The sequence below is a fragment of the Strix aluco genome, chromosome 1, assembly GCF_031877795.1.
Source record: "Strix aluco isolate bStrAlu1 chromosome 1, bStrAlu1.hap1, whole genome shotgun sequence".
In the NCBI taxonomy this organism is placed as follows: domain Eukaryota; kingdom Metazoa; phylum Chordata; class Aves; order Strigiformes; family Strigidae; genus Strix; species Strix aluco.
This window is the reverse complement of record NC_133931.1, coordinates 67,146,838-67,166,477: the sequence shown is the minus strand read 5'-3', so window position 1 is coordinate 67,166,477 and position 19,640 is coordinate 67,146,838. Positions and strand designations below refer to the sequence as shown.

Here is a 19,640-nt window from a genome sequence, read left to right as displayed (position 1 = left end):
ACTTTGTATTCTCGGTCAATCAGTGCAAAAGAGGAGTCAAATCTACCTCTTACGGGTTCAGCTGCACATTTCCTCTACAGAAAACTGAGCTGCTTTCCATCCCTCCTCTGAAGATGCTCCCCTCACCTTGTTTTCAGCAATCTGTTCTCGCTTTTTTTCCCTGCCCTTCAAAGGCTCCCTGCCTCCCGACCCAACCTTGCCACGGCTGCTTTGATGTGACACGCAGTCACAGCTTTGTTCCAAGTGGCAACTGTGGATTATCTGTCCTTCTTCCCGCTTCGGTGGCTAACGGCACCAACAACAAGGAGTTGTTTGTTGGGTTTTTTTCTTAAATCAGATATAAGTATTCAATCAGATATTGGCATTTCACGCTCACAAGTCAATTAACTGGCCTAGCAATTAACTCTGAATCTTCCAGTACAAACCTGTCAAAAATGAACACTGAGTAACACTTGTAAAATATTAATTATAAGTGTTTGGTAACAGGCTAAAACACATTGACCATCATCCCTTCCGGCATTTGAAAAGGATGCTCTGGTAAAGGCAGTGAGGAAGGAGGGAGAAAGAGGCGATTTTGTTCTGTTGCTCCATCTGTAACAAGTTCTACATTAAAACAAAAGACAACACAACCAGATACAAATTGTTTAAATATATAAGACAATGCACTATATAATTCAAACAAACCAGCAGCTGCATACAGAAAATGACTACGTAATATCATAACAAAATGCCAAAGGGGGATGATATGCTCAGTTACAGCCCCAATAATTTTAAACTTTCAATAAGCTTAGTAAATTACCTCTGTAAAATTTGTTGGGTGAGACAAACGTATTTAATCTTAATTTAGTGGAGCTTCAGAATTCAGGCATGTACTGTTACACAGCTCATTAAAGTGTGTAACGAATGTGGGGAGCAACTGCATTTTACCAATAAATGTCTGTAGTGCCTACAAGTTGCAAAGTGCTGCATGAATTCAGAACAGGAGCACTATTAAGAGACAGAAGAAAAAAAATGATCCAGTTTTGTTAAATAACACATCACTTAGAACTTTTCAACGGGGTAAGAGAGGAAGAGAAAGTGAAGGGGGGCACAGTTACAGTGACTTGCTAACATAACTTGAGCTAAGGATGGGTTATGTGAATACTGCTGCAGGAAAAACAATTGGAGAACTGTTTCATACTTGAGCAGAAAACAATACTAAGCTATTCTCTTGGAATTTGGTAATTACTGCCAGAAGCCTTTGCTGATACATGAAATGACCCATTCACAGGCACTCCACCTTCGCACCCAGCAGTGATTTCATGTTTGTAGAGAACTTCTGGTAGTTTTTAGCAACAAGAAAACTCTGCAGCTCTGACACTGAGAAGATGTAGGCAGTTAGCTTTGGAGCATGTGCACATTTTTTTTAATTCAGCTCTCCCATAACAGATCATTCTGATCCTGGTGAGAAAAAAGAAGAATGGGACCAAGTTTGATGCTCTATGAATCTGATGTGGTGCCTTAACAAAATACCCAATGCTTAAGTCAACAAAGCTACTGCACATAAAAGAAACATGGAACGTATGTGCACAATGACAAAGCTGGCAAATGGTATTCAGATTCATTGTTACAGAAGCTCTAATCTTAAAAACTACTGCTGGTCAAAGTATGCATACACATATATAAAAAATATAGCCTGATTCCATCAGGAGAGCAACAATGACAGCAACCAACTTATTTCCAGCTTCTGTCAACTCACTGTGGACCCTGGAGAATGGCACAGGCCTCAGTGCCCCCCACGAGAGAGCAAGCCAGACACAGGATTTGTAAGCCTCAACGAGCAGGATAAGCAATTAACCTTTGGCAAGCCACACACCTTAAAATACACTTTTGAGGACTACATTTATAAAGTTTGTGGACTGTGGGAATTGAAACATTTTCCTGAGAAAGGCAAGTTTAATATACTTAAGTAGACGAGTACCATTGTGTTGTAGCTCACAATAGCTCTCGATGAACTTTTAGTAAGTAAATCATGACTATAAAAGTTGCAGAGTGAGACAAATGTACTACATCCTAATTTAGAGAAATGCCAGAACTCAAGCGTGTACTTCTACATGTTTCTAATGTAGAATTATACATTAACAACGTGTAATTTTATTGCTGTCTAAAGTACATGCTATTTACCAGTGCAAACCTGGACCCAAAAGACAAACATGGGACTGAGTAGGACCCACAGCCACACAGTAGATACCTGCTTAACAACTGTAATTCGGTGTACAGTGGATAGGAAATCAAGTATTCAGAGAGAGCGTCAGAATAACTGACATGTTAGCAGTCAGCACGTACAGCTACCTCGTGTGAGCTAGCTGGAAATGCTAACCATGACTTCTTGACAGGCGGGTACCACCATCTGACTTGGGTTCCACATCCTAAAATACCCACATTACCTCTTATTTTGAGATCATATATGAACTCCGCTTCAAAGGAAGAGGCAGAACTCTCTTCTTTTTAAAAATAAGCATTATTGCTGTGGTAATAGCATGGGAGGAGGAAATCTGGTTCATTTTCACAGCTCTCATCATCCATCTGAGTTTCAAAATACTCAGACAATAGAGCTCACATTGAGCTTGAAGCGTAAGCAGAAAAGGCGGCAGAACCGGTGGGCCTGGGAGAGAGAAGGCAGGAGGGAAGCACGGCTCTTCGGAACAGTGTAGTGCCCTCACTGCAGCATCGCTGCCCAATGAACTGTTCTGTGTTCTGCATCAAAACATTCACTGAAACAAATGCATTATGATATTGCTGCAAACTTTATGAACTCCATCAAAGCTCTAGCAACAGTAAACTGTCCGCAGACGTAACGAAGCGACAGTGGAGGAGCTGCAAAACTAATCTCTCCTGCAGTCTTGCAGAATTTATGATCCTTGTTAGTGTTCTATAAGTTTTGCAAACGGAACAAATATATTTATTTTTCTTTATTAATTCTTTAAATAACAAATGTCATTTAAACGATCTTTAATCCCCATAATTTCTGAAGTGTTGTAAGTGCATGCACTTCTTGCTGAGATAACACACCATCGCTGTTTCAGCAGGTGGATAGTTTAGAAAGATCTATCCAAAATCTTTAGATAGTCAAAACTTTAAATGGAATGCAAAGATTTCCACACAGGTAAACTAGCTCAGCACAAAGCTTTAGGTCCCAGTTCTTGTGAGGAAATTTGCAGAAGCACTCACTACACATCTTTACACTTTGACTGAAAGATATGGCATGTGCCTACTCCTCTGTAAGGAATTTAATTCGGTGCTAAGTGAAAACAGCATAGCCTTCAGAAGCAATAGCATCACTTATGGATATACTCTCCTAATCTACCCCTGACTGACTTTAGCTTTTGGTATCTAAAAGGCTCTGAACACAAGAATAAGGGATCTAAATTAGAAAAGAAGGCCAAGGAGGACATTGCCAGCACTGAGCTACTTACATAGTGCTTGGAAACAGCAGAGCAAGCTGATGGCAGAAGTGGTGGATCAATGGGAGAACAAGTGGCTGCTTTGCTTTGCAGTTCAGTGTGGGTATGAGGAATATGGCAGGAATCATGGAACCATAGACTGGTTTGGGTTGGAAGGGACCTTTAAAGACCATCTAGTTCCACCCCCCCTGCCATGGGCAGGGACCCCTTCCACTACATCAGGTTGCTCAAAGCCCCGTCCAACCTGGCCTTGAACACTTCCAGGGAGGGGGCAGCCACAGCCTCTCTGGGCAACCTGTTCCAGTGTCTCACCACCCTCATCGTAAAAAAATTCCTCCTTATGTCCAATCTAACTCTACCCTCTGTCAGTTTAAAACTGTTGCCCCTTGTTCTGTCACTACAGGCCTTGGTAAAAAGTCTCTGTCTCTTTTTTCTGAGCCTCCCATATATATTGAAAGGCCACTATAAGGTCTCCCCAAAGCCTTCTCTTCTCCAGGCTGAACAACCCTGACTCTCTTGGTCTTTATTCATAGGAGAGGTGTTCCAGCCCTCTGATCATTTTGGGGGCCCTCTGGACCCACTCCAACAGGTCCATGTCTTTCCTGTACTAGGGACCCCAGACCTGGATGCATAAATAGCAAACAGAGAACAAAGATAATACAAGTACAGAAATAGCTGATACTGTACAAAAAGTCAGAATCTTCACAAAAAAAAAAAACAACCAGAGGCTCTAAAATGAATTAAAGATACCATGTTCCAAAATTTTAACTTTTCACTGGAATGGGAATGTATGCACAAAAGCCAGCGTAACTTTTATATTCCAACAACAGTGAAGAGATAACCTGGAATATTACTGGACTTCAAATCCAACCTCACGCTTGGAAATATTTAGACTAATCAGTAAAAGAGCTGGAGCAAACAGATGTATTTGCTGAGCCAACACAAATGTTGAAATGGCCACGTTTCAGTTTAGGAACAAATGGACCGCTGGCATGGACCACGGGGTGTGTGGTCTGGTGCCCCTTCCCTAGTAATGGGCAGCATCAGCTCTTTTCTGAGAAAGACAAGACTTCTTTGGACTTCATAAGTTCACTGTACAAAGCAACAGGAGAAATATCGTTTCTCAGAACTTAACAAACAAGCAGCTAGTAATACTTGTCTCTTAGCTCCCTGGTGTTTTGTACAATAGGGAATACAGGTAACACTCCACCTTGCAAAGTAAAAAATGGGATTTTGTAAGCCTGGAAGCACCACTGAAAACAGGCAGCACAACCTCGTGCCTCTTTTTTAGCTTTTCAATGCTACGTGGTAATTGGCAAAAAGATCTTTTCTTGTCAAAACAGCAGGCTTGTACAATAAGTATTCAGAACTGGTAGAACATATTCTGAACTCTCTTCACTTGTGGTCTTGGCCTCGCTTGATGAGGCCCAGAGGACACGTTACTGTTGTGGCTGTACAGCCTGGGCTGGCTGCCTCCTGCGGCTGGATGCGGTGACAAAGAGAGCAGACCCTGATGCTCCAGCTGCTGCGTGCTCCCCTCTGCTCCACGCTGGGGCAGACAAGTTGGATGCAGACGCTGCCCTGCACCAGGAAGACAGCTAGTACTTGGCTGCTGGCACAGGAAGGGGTAAAAACAGCCCCTCTGAATTTCTCTGCGAGGGAATCAAAGCTTCCAGCATGACCCAGAAGAAGGGGAGGTCTACCAGTGACTCAGCGTTTATTCTGCAGGTAGTTGGGCATTAAGACCCGATTCTGCTGTTGCAGGAAACTTGCAGGTTCCCCAGGGACTAGTATAAAGGATGTTACTACCTTCTGTATGTGCCCAGACACCCGCCAGCTGCTCCCTTTGATACAGTTTGGTTGGGGGAACAACTGAACTACACCATGAGGTGTGAGAGTTGAGCTCTCAAAGAAACATCCTTGTTATTTTTTCTTTAACTGAATATTAAAACATATATGAAAGTGTTAAACTAGTGAGAGACCTGGAAAAATCAGTTACTAGTAAAAATCAGCAATTTAGTTTTCTGCATCCACATAAAAACTGAAGAAAATTTCAGTAAAAAATAGGAAATAACAATTATGTACATATCACATGCTTCACCTACAGCTGCCATACTCTTCTTATCAATTTTGATAAGAAATTAATTAAGGAGCACATACATCAAGAATGACTGTATTTCTGAGGTTGAACCTCATGCATTCATGAAAGCAGAACAATGCTGTGGAAAGCAAACACTGGGACACCTCGCTCCCTTCCATCTGCCTCTTCTGTACAGCAGTTGTTCCTGCTCAATCAAGTTATCAAGTCAGGTTCAAGTTTTGGCAATGAACTCCATCTGAGCTTCCAAACCTCTTCTGGTTTGACTATCCAGTTAAAAGTCAGGTCAGAATACAATTTCAGGTGTGTCAGTAAATGGTGGTGAAGGATCTGGCTACAAAAACCTTTTCAGGAAAAACCCTATATCCTGCCACGTGCAAGTTTGCTAGTGAACACGACAGCAGTGAACTCCAGGTTCAAGCAAATCTTGATCGGCACTCTCTAAAGAAATATCAGTGCTTGAAAAATGAATTTAATAACTTGTCCAATTATTAAAAGACATCACTTACCTTGTGTTTTTTATGAACTTACTAATGTAATTCTAGGTGACTGGAACCCTCCTCCATTTGTTTGGTGAAAGATTATTAAATTCCTGATTTAGCACTGGTAATGTTGTAAGCAAAAGGACCAAATAAAGTGCATTGCCAACAAGCCTAATTTAATTTACATCTACTTGTGTCTCACTCTTCCCTAGCTACTGAAACAGTAGTCTTACCTTCTCCACGTCCTCTGTATGACTGTAGCAGCGTAGTTCTTCTTTCGAAACAGCTCTTTTCTTTTTCTTTCTTTTTCTATTATCTGCATTCGAATCTCTAAAGGGATTAGTTCAATATTTGTACTTTGCCATGCAACAGAACATAATTGATCATCTGCATTCCTGGATCCAATTACGCCTGTTTTTTCCAAGTTCAAACTGTCATCAGGAGCAGAACACGCTGCTGGGTTTCTTGGCACAGTTCCGGTAGGTTCTGCCTCAGCAGACAATAAAGGGGAGGCCTTTTTTGCTAATTCATTATTTCCCACTTTCTTAGTTTGTTCTACAGCATGCACACTCTCAGTTCTGGTGTTTACAAACACTGTTTTGGCACTTCCTGGTCGACTAGAGCCAGCTGGTGAACATCGCTCATCATTTACCTCTTTATTTCTGTGTTTCTGCTGATGCCTTTTGCCTTTGGAAGAAGCTTCACACTGCTTTGAGTTTCTCGCAGTTCCACCAGTACAACTGACGTTGCTGAAGAGCACAGCTGTTCCCTCACAATGGTCCCTGTTGCCAGATGAAGTCTGACTTTGATCCCTTAATTTTTCCCCAACACTAGCAGTCTTACAAGCAGAAGTATGTCTTTTGCTCCTCCGAGCACAAGTAGCCGTTGCCTCGACAGTGTGCTCCTTGTGCTTTTCTCCATGCGGTTCTGTGGCAGCTGCAATGTGATGTTTCACTTCAGCTTTTGTTCCCTCTTTTGCTTTTCCGCAGTGAAAATGGACACAACTTGACTTGCTTTTGTTGTGTTTCCTCAACGAATCTTTAGGCAGAGAAATGGAAACCAACATTCAGTCTGTGATCCAGCAAAACACAGTTTATGTCTCTATTTTTTTTCGCTCAGTTACCTTTGAGGCATGCTAGGATTTACTTAAATGGAAAAAATGTATAAGCTGGAAGAATCAGAAGAGGACATGATTGCCTGTAACAGTACAGTCCCAAACTTCTTCATTTGCTTACCATTCTACAAGTATTTTTCTTTCTCACATTACATTTGAGTTAGATGCCTAAAAAAAGTCACAGGAAGGAACTATTTCTTCACCTACCTGAACCACTGGTCTCCTAAGACACAAGCTCATCACCACATGGTGCAGGAATGCAGCCCCATGAACACACCTACTTGTTCCAGTGAAGACACCATAACCTGTGAAGACCTTCCCTGTTTCAAGCTTATTTGCTAAACTTCTGCTCTAGCCACCCTGCATCCTAGCACATGATGACAGACAGGGTAACCCACTGACCCAGGAAACCCAGAGCACTTGCCTTCTCAGTACTTTCCTTGACATCCTAAAGGAAGCTATGAAGTCCTTCCCATTTTTCTCTTGCTGCAAGATTTCTCTTCCAACTCTAGGGTGGGAAAATAAATCCTGTGTGATAACTCCATCTAAGCACTCTTGTGAGGATGACTCGGAAGCCAGACTGGAGTTCAAAACTGAAAATCTCCATCTACCATCTACTTTGTATTTTATTAGGAAACTCAGTGGAATGAGAAAAATAGACCAGACAGGATGAAATGTAACAAACAGGGTGTTAAAGGGTAGGTAAGAAAGATATCTTTGATATAATGGAATCACAGAAAATCTTCTGGATTTTCCAAAACCTGGTAAAACCATCCTACATTTTTCATCCCTGTAACACTTTTACAGGATACTCCCTTGACTTGATAACAGAATATGGCAGATTAACAGATTACACAGAAAAAAACTCACGATTATCATCACTGATGTCTCCAACAGAGAAGATCTATCATGGTGACAGGTCAATACGGGCAGAGAGGTTACTCTAACATACACATGATTGTCATACGGGTAACTAGCCCTGTATGTTCTGGGACAGGGAAGAAATATTTTAACCTATTTTAATATATTATTAATTTAATTCTTTTTTATCTATTTTAATCTAGTATTTTTATCTCCCAGAACGAAGAAGGAAACTCCCTCTCTCTCTCATCACACCAGGGGAATAGACAATTTAAAAAATATGCCTTTTGAAGCCAAGATTTCTGCGGGCATAATCCCACTCTTAATGAAGCCAAGTACAAAATTGCCAGTGCCATCAGTAAAAATGTTATAGGGCTGACAGTCAACTCAAACGTATTGAATTTCCAGCACTGTCACAACATTATTTTGATCTCCCAACAAGTTAATTTTCACAGTTGTGAGGAAAAAGAGCACAGCCTTTTAAAATGACCTTGTCATTCCAAACTCACCAAAACTTGCTACCTGATTTGTACATACAGCCTGAAGAATGCATTCGCTGTAACACATTTAAATTGTTAAAGTAGTATGTGCAAAACTTCCCAATCTGAACAACTGGATAACTGGGGAATGGAAAAAAAACATCATTTAAGTATTCTAGATCACCTTTTGAGGAAATAAACTTTCTTAGATAGGAAGACCAAGCAATAACAAGTACAGAGCACAAGAAAGAATTTATCTGTTGCTATTATAATTAAGGCAAATGAGACAACATGCATAGAAAAGAAGATTTTAGTGGAGAAGAGATCAGAATAGACCCACCAATTAAATCATATATTGTTTTCATATCTGGTTAGCAGATTCAAAAAATCAATTTGCAATTGCTGAAAATTTTTCTAAGTGCCAGCCCACAGGATCTAAATTTATAATTTCAATAAAACATCCAATGAAGTCCATTAAAGTTTTGGTGACAAGAGGGTTGATTAAAATACCTAATGAGAACTGATTAAAGGACTTCATGATTTGATCCTTGCTGCGCCAACTTTCCTGGCAGCATTCCAATAACAAAAAGAGAATGAGTATGTAAAAATGGCATAGCATTTTATTTCAAACACAGGTTTTTTGGATTGGGCAAGACGGGGCTTTCTTTACGATCTCTGACGGCAACATGGTCTCGCTGTAGAAGAAGTAGACATGTTATCATGTCTTTTCAGAAGACCCTTGAGTAAAGAGTTTTGTTCTCTTCATGCTCAACACTCATGGTGAAGAAAGACAATAAACAATAGTGAACAATTTTCTATTTAAAATTAAAATTCTATCTTTTGCAGAAATTGTATTCTGCTTTTAAAGATCTACTGAAACACAAAAAATCTCCAGGCAATAGCCCATATAGTTTTAAAACTATCAACATGGAAAACTTATTCTGGCATAGCTACTTTGGAAATCTCCAACTTCAGGGAAGCCTTCAATCAAATGTCCAAGCTACATGCTGCTAGCATTTGCTGCTGGTTTGAATTCCCTAGGTTACTGTGAGGGGTAGTGTAGACAACTGAATATTAATGTGTTTTTTCAAACATAAGTATCAATATTAGAATCCTCTGCAGAAAATTTGGCAAATTCAGTCCTGATCTCTGTAGTCAGTTTGACCCTACAGCCCATGTTTCCCATGGACTACCTATTACCTACTTCCTTAGGTCATTCTCTCCATGCAAAACCATTATATTTGTTCCAAGAAACAGTGGGAGTCTGACTGATGCAATGCAGTTTCCATTGGCATAGCCAATGGAAGATTTTGGCAAAGAATGGATAGAGTCAGTAAAAGAAAAGGCTGTTCATTCCTCCTTTATAATTCCTTTGTCCTTCTCTTCTCTCTTCACTGTTCTAATCTTCCCCACATCTTTCTTCTTCCTTTCCCTTTTCTCAATACTTACCAACTTCTCCTCATTATGTTCTCCTCATTACAACTATCCATTTTTCATTTGGCAACCACTGTTTCTGGTTATTCTTACAGGTTTTACTTTGCCATCTGAATATTTTAATAGAAATTTAATACACATACAGATAAAGCTTGCTAGAATTTTTAACACATACTTAGATATCACAGTGTAAATTAGGCTAAGATATACATGTCTTTTTTTACTATGACAATACAGTCAAATATTCTGTTTACCAACGCACTTCCATGTAAAAGCTAAAGAAATCTAGGTAAAATGATTCAGTAGGAACAGCTCTTTTTCTTTTCCTTTGGATTACTATAATATTCTGATTATCAGAATTTCCAGAGGAATTAGCAATGATTTTACATCTGAGAAGGAGTTCCTGCAACTTACCTTAAATAAACTACTTATGCAATTTTTGCTTCTAATGATAACAAAGATGCTTTTACATGACCAGTTTTGAAAGATTTGAGCCATGGGCTCCTTTAACTGGTTGAAGTTGGAACTGATTGAAATGTTATTAAAACGTTTATCTTGCAAAAACTAATATAGGAGTGGTCAAGAAGTGATGATAAACTCATGATGCATTTACAGACAGAATAGAAGAGTGGAGCAGGGCAAAAAAACTAACAAAGAACTTCAACACACTGTTTCATAGTACAATTTCTAAAAACAGTCTCACTTCTTCAAAAATATCCTAGAGTGTTCTCAACAAGAGGACTTCAAAGACAGATCATGGGAGTACCCTGTCATGGATAATGAAGCTGGCTGAACAGCTCCCTCTGTGTGCTGGAGATGCCACTTAGAATGATTTTACTCTCATTTTAACATTGTTTAAAAACAAGTGTTACAACTTCTCCATTAACATTCTTCAAGAATCCCACAGATATGCCAAATATCTTTAATCTTATTTTCTCCAAACAGTGCAAAGAATAGAACAACTACCGACAACCTGTTCTCACATATTTTAGGTATTTCACAGACACTGTAGATACTGGTATTTCTGACTACTTAAGTTGACTGAACACACAGAGTAAAAGATTCTGTATCTAGCTCTATCCTATATGAACTACTTAAATAACAAAAGAAGAAGAAATTACAGAAAGAGTAAAACAGGTCCTGTATTTAAAACACCCCCAGACATGGACAAAAAGGATCATGAGGAAAATTAAAAAAAGATTACAAACCTTGCCTGATTTTATGACCTTCACTCTGAGGCTCTCCTGACAGGCAACTCTCCTTTGGTGTCCCTTTGTTGTGACAAGCTTTAGGTGAACCTCTACTGTTTCTCCCCGGTGGAATTTGTGAAGCATTGAGGGACAGAGGTCTCTTATTCTGTATATCGATTGGTTTATTAGGTAACTGTGAGATGCTGGTAGTCTTCTCTCGATTTGCAGGATTCTGCTGTACTCGAAACCTATTTTGCTCCATATTCTGCGTCCCTTTCTGTAGCTTGGCTTCTTTTCTCTTACTTTCCTCTTCACGTTTCCTGTAATTATAGTCAATACCATAAGAATTCCAAAGACAAAATCTTGGGAGGGTGTATCTAACTTGAACACATTCCTCTCTAGAAACCTAACACTGCCACAATAGAACCTTGACTATAACATTTTTGTGAGAAATGGACACCTATTGCATGGAAGCATCTTAGCTTGATCCAAAATAACAAATTAAGTCCTTATCAGCCAGCTGCTCACTCAGTTTGCAGTGGTTTAAACTGATTTTAAAACACTCCCTTATTGAAAACAATGAAAACTAGCTTTTTTTACATACACAAAAATTAAAAGCAGGATTTTGAAGAGGTGTCAAAAGACAAGAAATATGATACTAATAACTATGTTTTAATTAGTAATGAACAATGCTTTAATATAAGCAGTAATGCAATGTGCTGTATTTGAAAATCAGAAAACTTTAATAAAAGACATAATCTCTTTGAAAATGATTTTTCATACTTACCTGTGTCATAATACAGACAATTATAAACCAACTTCAAACTAACTACTGCTACTAACTTGCTGCTATATATTTATCGTTGGTAGATGACGAATTTATTTTACATAAACAGATTATACATTACAGAAAAGATAAATACTGAAAATATGAGATGTGAATTAAAAACTTGTGTGCACATAGTACGCCATTACAATTATGCCATTTGGTTTTCAAAAATGAAAGAAATCGTGCATCTCTTAAATAGCGTAGATATAAAAGAGAATTTTGGACAAGGTTAGGAAATGCGCATCTGTTGAATAAAGCTTTGCAGCCTATTTTGACATACAGTGGGATATCATTGCACTTTACCTTTTAAATTCTTTTTCCTATAAAGCAGAATAAACCCAATACCACATAGCAAACACTACATACCTACGTACCATTGAATTTGTTTTTATAAATTAAGCACTGATTGTAAGATGAAGTGACACTTTTGCTGTTGGAATAGACAGGTGGTAAATGTCGTATCATGTAGCTGCCTGGTATTTTAACTTGCTTCCAATGCTACAACATAGTTTGCAGACTGTTGACACATTAGCTCACAGCGCAGCATATGACAGGTTAGTTATGCAGCATGCCATCCTCAGTTCTTGTGAGTCGTATCAATGCCAGTATATGTCATTTCAGTGTGAGCTGCCAGGGAGAAGCCTTAACTTTATCTGTCAGTACTCTCTTATCAAGTACGCTCTGTAGAAGCAGCTGATTGAACTTTGTACCTGAAAAGCTGCTAATTGATCTAAAAAATACACTCCTGGCAGCCTGAGGTTCAGTATTCCCTCTGGCACAGAAAAAAAGTGGCTAGTTTCAAACAATATCGGCATTCCACAACCGGATTATGTGGGGATGTCTGTGTGGTGTACAGTATGGATCTCACTGCCATTACTCTGCTGTTTGAACTGATAAATCAGATCTTACTATTCACAGAATAGTAATTTTCTTTTCTTCACAAGAATCAAGCAGCCTATTACCAGTATCCTCCATTCAGGGTATTAAAAAAGAAAAGTGTGAGATGGGTTGTGTGATACACAATCAAGCCAGAGTGGCCTGCACTCTTTGGATGAGCAGATTAACTTAAAACATTAACTTCAGCAACATTACCAATTGTAAAGTTGTTGAAAAGGCACAGGCCCAGAAACTGAGAAGGGGGATTTTTTTTAAAAAGGTCGTTTGTGTGCTAATTTTTCAGATTAAACTGAAGAAATAATAAAGGGATTTTAAAGCTCCCTATTCATAGAGCATCATCCTAGTTGTCACAGTACAGCTTAGCTGAGTAACAGACTCCTGAATACTTATGAACCTCCCCATGTGTTTTGCTTTATTTAGTCAGAAACTGTTTGTATTACAACGAAGGATATCTCTGAAATGAAAATTTCCAAGTTTTACTGTTGTCTAAGTTGAGAGACTACCTTTCATGAACAAGTAGAGGAAGTAGACAAGTTCTTAACTTAAGGGCTCTCAGTCATTCTCAGGAGGTTCTGGCAACTCAACAGGATCCAAATTTGGGCTCTAAAATTAGACAGCTACAGCTTGATGGTGATAACAGAGCTGTCAGGACAACAATTTCCATATAATTGCAACAGAATTTTGCCCTGAATGGTCATAAATTTGTATTTCATTACAGAACTGAGAGAATGGAAACTAAGCCTTTAGCAGATGGAAAGGAACAGTTTCAGCCTTACGCATTTGTGAAGACACAGAGATGCTCTGAATTTTTGATCCTGCTAAAATGAATCCAACCTTTTCTATTCTGTTAAGAACACTTTGCTTTTTGTACCTACTCTGTGAAGGACGTTGTAAATTTAGAACAAGTCCATGTGCCTGGAGAGCATTTTTAAGGTTATCCTTGCAAAAAAAAAGTTACTTAAAAAAATCATAACTGATTTTTAGAATTATTTTTTTAATTAAAAAAAATTTAAATGAAAAAATCATAACAGGTATGATCCTACTACTGCTGAAGCTTTATGTGGACCAAGATGTCTTATATTTCATGTTTTATAAACATCATCTCCTGCTATACAATCTAGCATGATGCTTGTTTTTAAAAGCATGACACCGTCGACTTATGACATGTTCAGCTTCTGACCTAGGACAACTTTTTAACAGATAGTCTGTAATAATGCTAAAAACACAGTTAATTTCTGTCCAGTTGATTCTATGTTCGTTGGTCTTCCCAAATGTGTAGAGAAGTCCTTACCTAACTACCTATTTTTTCCTCAATCATTTCCCATTTGTATTTTAACACCATTCTGATTTCTAATTTAATCTTCAATGTGCTTTCAGTCTTCTACATCTTGGTGCTATTTGCAAATTTAACATTTTACTCTGTAAATGAAAATACTGCATAGTATCAGATTCAGGATGGATTTATGGGGAACTCTCATCAATATACACTTCCAGGTTAAAGTTGAACCATTAAGAACTACTTTTGTATATGTTCTTCCAAGCAGTTTTCACCCGTCTAATAGAAGTTTAATTCATGCTACATTGCTCTACTTTGCTAATGAGAATGGCACATGGGGAAGTACGAAAACTTCAGGCAAGTCTGAACAACAGCTACTGTTTCTCCATGGCCACAAAAATTGTTATTATGTCACAAAAGAAAACTGAGTTGGTTTGATATCACAGAATCATAGAACAGTTTGGGTTGGAAGGGACCTTAAAGATCATCTAGTTCCAACGCCCCTTCCATGCACAGGGACACCTTCCACTAGCCCAGGTTGCTCAAAGCCCCGTCCAACGTGGCCTTGAACACTTCCAGGGAGGGGGCAGCCACAGCCTCTCTGGGCAACCTGTTCCAGTGTCTCACCACCCTCACAGGAAGTAATTTCTTCCTTAGATCTAATCTAAATCTCTCCTCTCTCAGTTTAAACCATTACCCTTCGTCCAATCACTACACTCCCTGATACAGAGTCCCTCCCCACCTTTCCTGTAGGCCCCCTTTAAGTACTGGAAGGCCACGATAAGGTCTCCCTGGAGCCTTCTCTTCTCCAAGCTGAACAATCCCAACTCTCTCAGCCTGTCCTCATAAGGACATATAATTTGTTCTTCAGACCAGCCATCACTTCTTGCTTTGCTATGTCCAGGTAACATAGAAGTTTGACTCCAGGATAAGAAAGGTATGGAGTTACTGTAATGAGTCCAGTGAAAGGCCATGGAGAAGCTTAAGGGACTGAGCATCTTTTGTATGCGAAGAGGCTGAGAGAGCTGGGACTATTCAGCCTGGACAAGAGAAGGCTCGGGGGGAATCTTATCTAGGACTATAAATACCTGATGGGAGGGAATGAAGAAGATGGTGCTACTGTTCTCAGTAGCACTCACTGACAGGACAGCAGGCAATAAGCATAAATTAAAACTCACGAAATTCTATCCATACACAAGAAAACACTTTTTTTTTTTTTTTTTACCGTGAGGGTGGTCAAACACTGGAACTGGTTGCCCAAAGAGGGTGTGGAGTCTCCATTTGCATAGATATTCAAAACCTGACTGGACATGGTCCTGGGCAAGCTGCTTTAGCTGACTCTGTTTGAGCAGGGGCAGGGATGGACTAGATCTCAAGAGGTCTTTTCTAACCTCAACAAGTCTGTGGTTCTTGGGACTGAAGCTTATAGGTCTACAGACTCCTCTTCTTCCCCTTTGAGAATGCAGACACTTTGCTCACTTCATGAATTCTCCAGTCCCACTGGTCCTTCTAAAGTTTTTAAGGGTAACCATTTTAAGATTGTATGACTCGGTTTTCTAACCTCAAGGTGAATTTTATCAGGCTAAGCTGATCTGAAATAATCTCATTTGTTCGACTGGTCTCTGAACTGTTGTTTCAGCATTTTAGCCTGCATTGCTGCCCTTCATTACTAGTGTGAATTCCATTTGCTAATGGACATCATTTGACATTTAAGGAAGACTGAAGCAAAAAAAGACAGAACACTTCAGCCTTCTTAGCATTGCTTGTGAACCAACTATTTCTTTGCTCTTCCTTTTACAATGTGTATGTTTACAAGGATTTATTTTGATACCTCACATCCCTTGCTAGTTGTTCTTATTCTGCATGTCAACTTGTTTAATTTTATCATTGTATGTTATTATTACCCTCAATTTTAGTAATTGCACCAAATTTCCTCTAAGTGCTTTTCCTTTTCACATTGGTGAAGAGCTCATTATTTTTCTCTCTTGCTACATGTCCTATCTTTTCTCAGCATGCAGGCCTTACTTCCAGTTTTTTGAAGAATCTCATTATACACTGGTACTCTCTTTCTGCTAGGACATTTTTCTAAGTCTACTGAAGGCTGTTTAATGGAACTGTTTTATTTTCTTGCTGTTCTTCTCTTCCTAGATATTACGAGTTACTTACTCACTTTCATCCATTTCCCTTTCATATCCACATTCTCCATCAGTTTCCTCCAACTGGTCAGAATGAAATCCAAAAGACTTAGTAAAAACGGAAGTATGGATTCAGGAACTTATTCTGAGAAATTCAAAGGGAAGGTGAACAAGTGATGAATGAGTTCTGCAGCCCTTTCAAAACTCAATACATTGGACATCAGTTTTCTCTGAATATGCTTTAAACCCTGGCTTTGTAGAAAATAAAACAAAAGCCTCTTTTTAAAAAAGTTTTAAAAGTCCATCATTTTACCTGTCTGACTGTTTTTTAAATGCCTCCTTCCCAGATTGCCTCTGTGCTACTCTCCTAAAGCACTGCTTCCCTCCTGCCAGGTTCTCCATCCCACCTATTAACCAGTTACTTTCACTCCTACTGAAGAAGAGCACCTATTATATTGACACATTTATGGCTGTTAAAATATTTAATGCTCATACATCCCATCAACTCTGCCTTTTTCCAGAAGATCATAGGATCATAAGGTAACACATATTGGAAGGGATCTCAGGAAGTCATCAAGGCCAACATTCTGCTCAAAAAAGGGTCAACTATGAGGTCAGACCATGTTGCTCAGGGTTTTATCCAGTTGGGTCTTGAAAACCTTTAAGGACGGAGACTGTACAACCTCTTTGAGCAACCTGTTCCACTGCTCGATTGTCCCAAGAGTGAAAAAACTTTACTTCCAGTCAAAATCTCTCTTTTCAACTTATGTCTGTTATAAGTGTCTCAGGGACCAAAGTAAGGCCAACCAGTCAGCAGTTCCTGATTGTTCTTTTGGCCCTTTTTGAAGTTGGGTGCAACATTTGCTTTCCTTCCATCATTGGGGACCTTCCCTGGCCTCTGTGACCTTTCAAATATGTTGGAAAGTGGCCTGTTAAGGAGTTAGTCCTCTCATCACCCTTGGACACAACCCATTTGGTCCCATGGACTTGTCTGTTCTCTTAAGTGATCCCTGACTTAATCCTCATTCACAGCTGACAGTTCTCCTCCTTGAACCACTTCTTTAAGCACAGAGGCCTGTCAAACTTTCTTGGTGAAGACTGAGGAAAAGAAGGCATTGAGTACTGCTGCCACACCTGTCTCTGTTGTCCCTAAATCACTCGTACCATTCAGCAACAGGTCCACATTTTCCTTGCTCAGCCTTTTACTATTAATGTAGAGGCAGAAACTCACCTCGTTACCTGTGACATCCCTTGAAAGTCTCAACTCCCATTTGAGTTTTGGCTTTTCCGACACCATCCCTACATGCCCAAGCAATGTTTTTATAGTCTTCCTTTGCAGTCTGCCCCTGCTTCCACCTCCTGTATACTGCCTTTTTGCATTTGAGCTCTGTCACAGCTTCCCTACTTACCCAAATTGATCTCCTGATATGTCTCTTTGCTTGATGACATAATAGTGTGCATATTGTTTTGGCCTGCATCAATCTTCATTTCATAAATTACCATTTCTTTGATATATGTTTGTTCAACATGGGACAATATATGTGTATAGAAATAATTCACAGGCATTGAATGCAGTGAATGTAACTTTACCAGAAGATAACACAGGTATGAGATGTTGGTTGAGTTTTTGTTAAGGGGGGAAAAAAAAAAAGAAAAGAAAAAGGACAGACAAATTAAAAACATGCAGACTTAGGAATGATTTATATTAGTCAGACTCTCTGAAATAACATGTTATGAAGCAAGTTTTAAATACATACAGTGAAATAGTTGTGGAGGATGTTCAATAGAGGAGTTCACCATCATTCTGGATTCCCACATAATGTCTACTTTTATCCAGAGAGTGGATTTTTAAACATCAATAGGGATATTAGGTTTTTGTATGTAGCAACACCCTGGCCAATTTTAGCTGTGGAATGCACAGATGGGTATGCAGAATGATGACAACATAATGTCCCCTCCAGTTTATTACAGATCATAACATTGCAATTAAATAAAATTTGTTATGTGACAGCTTGATTTGCTGGTACAGTCAAATTGTATTTTAATTCTGTTTTTATGGTATTTGGTACACAGACTTTGTTTCTATTGTTTTCAAACAAATCAACAACAGCTTAGTAAGTTTCATAAAGTACATCAAAAACTCACAAAGAAAAACAATGATAAAAACACCTCCAAATTTCCATGAGGCAATCCTTTTTTATTTAATCTTCTTAGATGGGGTATCACAGATTCTTCTAAAAATGACTGTCATCACAAAGAATAAAATTACCTCATTTGGTAAAGTCAGTTGTGACCACACAGCAAGAAGCAGAGTTCTTCAAATTAAAAAGAAATACATAAGATATTCAGGAGATTTTCAAAGGCAGCTTCTCCATGCTAAATTCTACTGACTTCAGCAGAAAAGGTAAATAGTAGGAGGGCTGCAAGTTACAACTTTAGGATCTAAAGATGTGAGCAAGAGGTTAGTTACCTGATATTTCTAGCTTTGGTTCTTACTGGGCATTAACAATTATTAACCAGTATAACCATAGCATTCAAACCCAATGAAGGTCAGACTGGCCAGGTATGCAGAACATCAAACTACTGAATTTGAAACAGAGCACAATGCAGCTGACTCTGTCTATCATACACAGATGCAACAAAAATACCCCTGCAATCATTTTGTTGTGTGTTTATTCATATGACCTCTCTTTACAGAAATAATACTACAAAATCATGCAGAAATCTTTTTAGATTATTATGCTTTTTCATTCCAGAATCAGATTTCTTCAAGAGAAACCAGGTGCTAATTTGTTCTTCATATTATGAGTCTTAAGGATAAAGCCCAAGCAAGCGAAGTATTTTGATGATCATTTATATACCTTCTGATTTTAGAATTACACCACATTGCTACCATTAACTCATTTAAATAGGGTAGAAACTCAGTCAGAACCTACACACACAACTTACAAATAACTATTTGAACTGCACATATTAGTTATCCATAATCTAATATAATGATTTCATGGTAACTCTCTAATTCAAGAGCAGAAAATATAAATGCAGAGAATGATATTGCTAAGACAGAGGTTGCAAATAAAATCCAGGAGTTCAGTTTGCTAGAAAAGCACAACCTCTCCTGTGAAACAGTAAGTTAAGCATCCTGTGAAACAGTAAGTTAAGCCTTTTTAAACCAGGCTTTTCCTGTTGGTTTTTTTTGGTCATCTACTTATTAATTGTTTTTCAAAACTGATATCAAAGACTTAATAGGTCAATAATTATTTCCATTACCTTATAGTGATAAATGTTTTTCAAGCCTTTTTATCATCATATAGAGTATCAGGTAAAGGTTCATGGATGCTGACATGATAGTTTCTCAGCTTTGGGTACTTTGCCTTGTTCTTGTATATTATACAAATCTTG

At 38.8% G+C, this 19,640-nt stretch overlaps 1 protein-coding gene across 3 annotated transcripts in view; it reads right to left on the bottom strand.

The window, feature by feature from the left end:
- Positions 1-19,640, bottom strand: part of INVS (inversin) — a 99,687-nt gene that overhangs the window by 5,524 nt on the left and 74,523 nt on the right. For all 3 annotated transcript variants that reach the window (XM_074823741.1, XM_074823751.1, XM_074823762.1), the window contains 2 exons: positions 11,120-11,421; positions 6,257-7,061 (listed from right to left, as the gene is read on the bottom strand). In XM_074823741.1, coding sequence (XP_074679842.1) covers positions 6,257-7,061; positions 11,120-11,421 — 1,107 coding nt within the window. The remainder of the gene's footprint in view (positions 1-6,256; positions 7,062-11,119; positions 11,422-19,640) is intronic.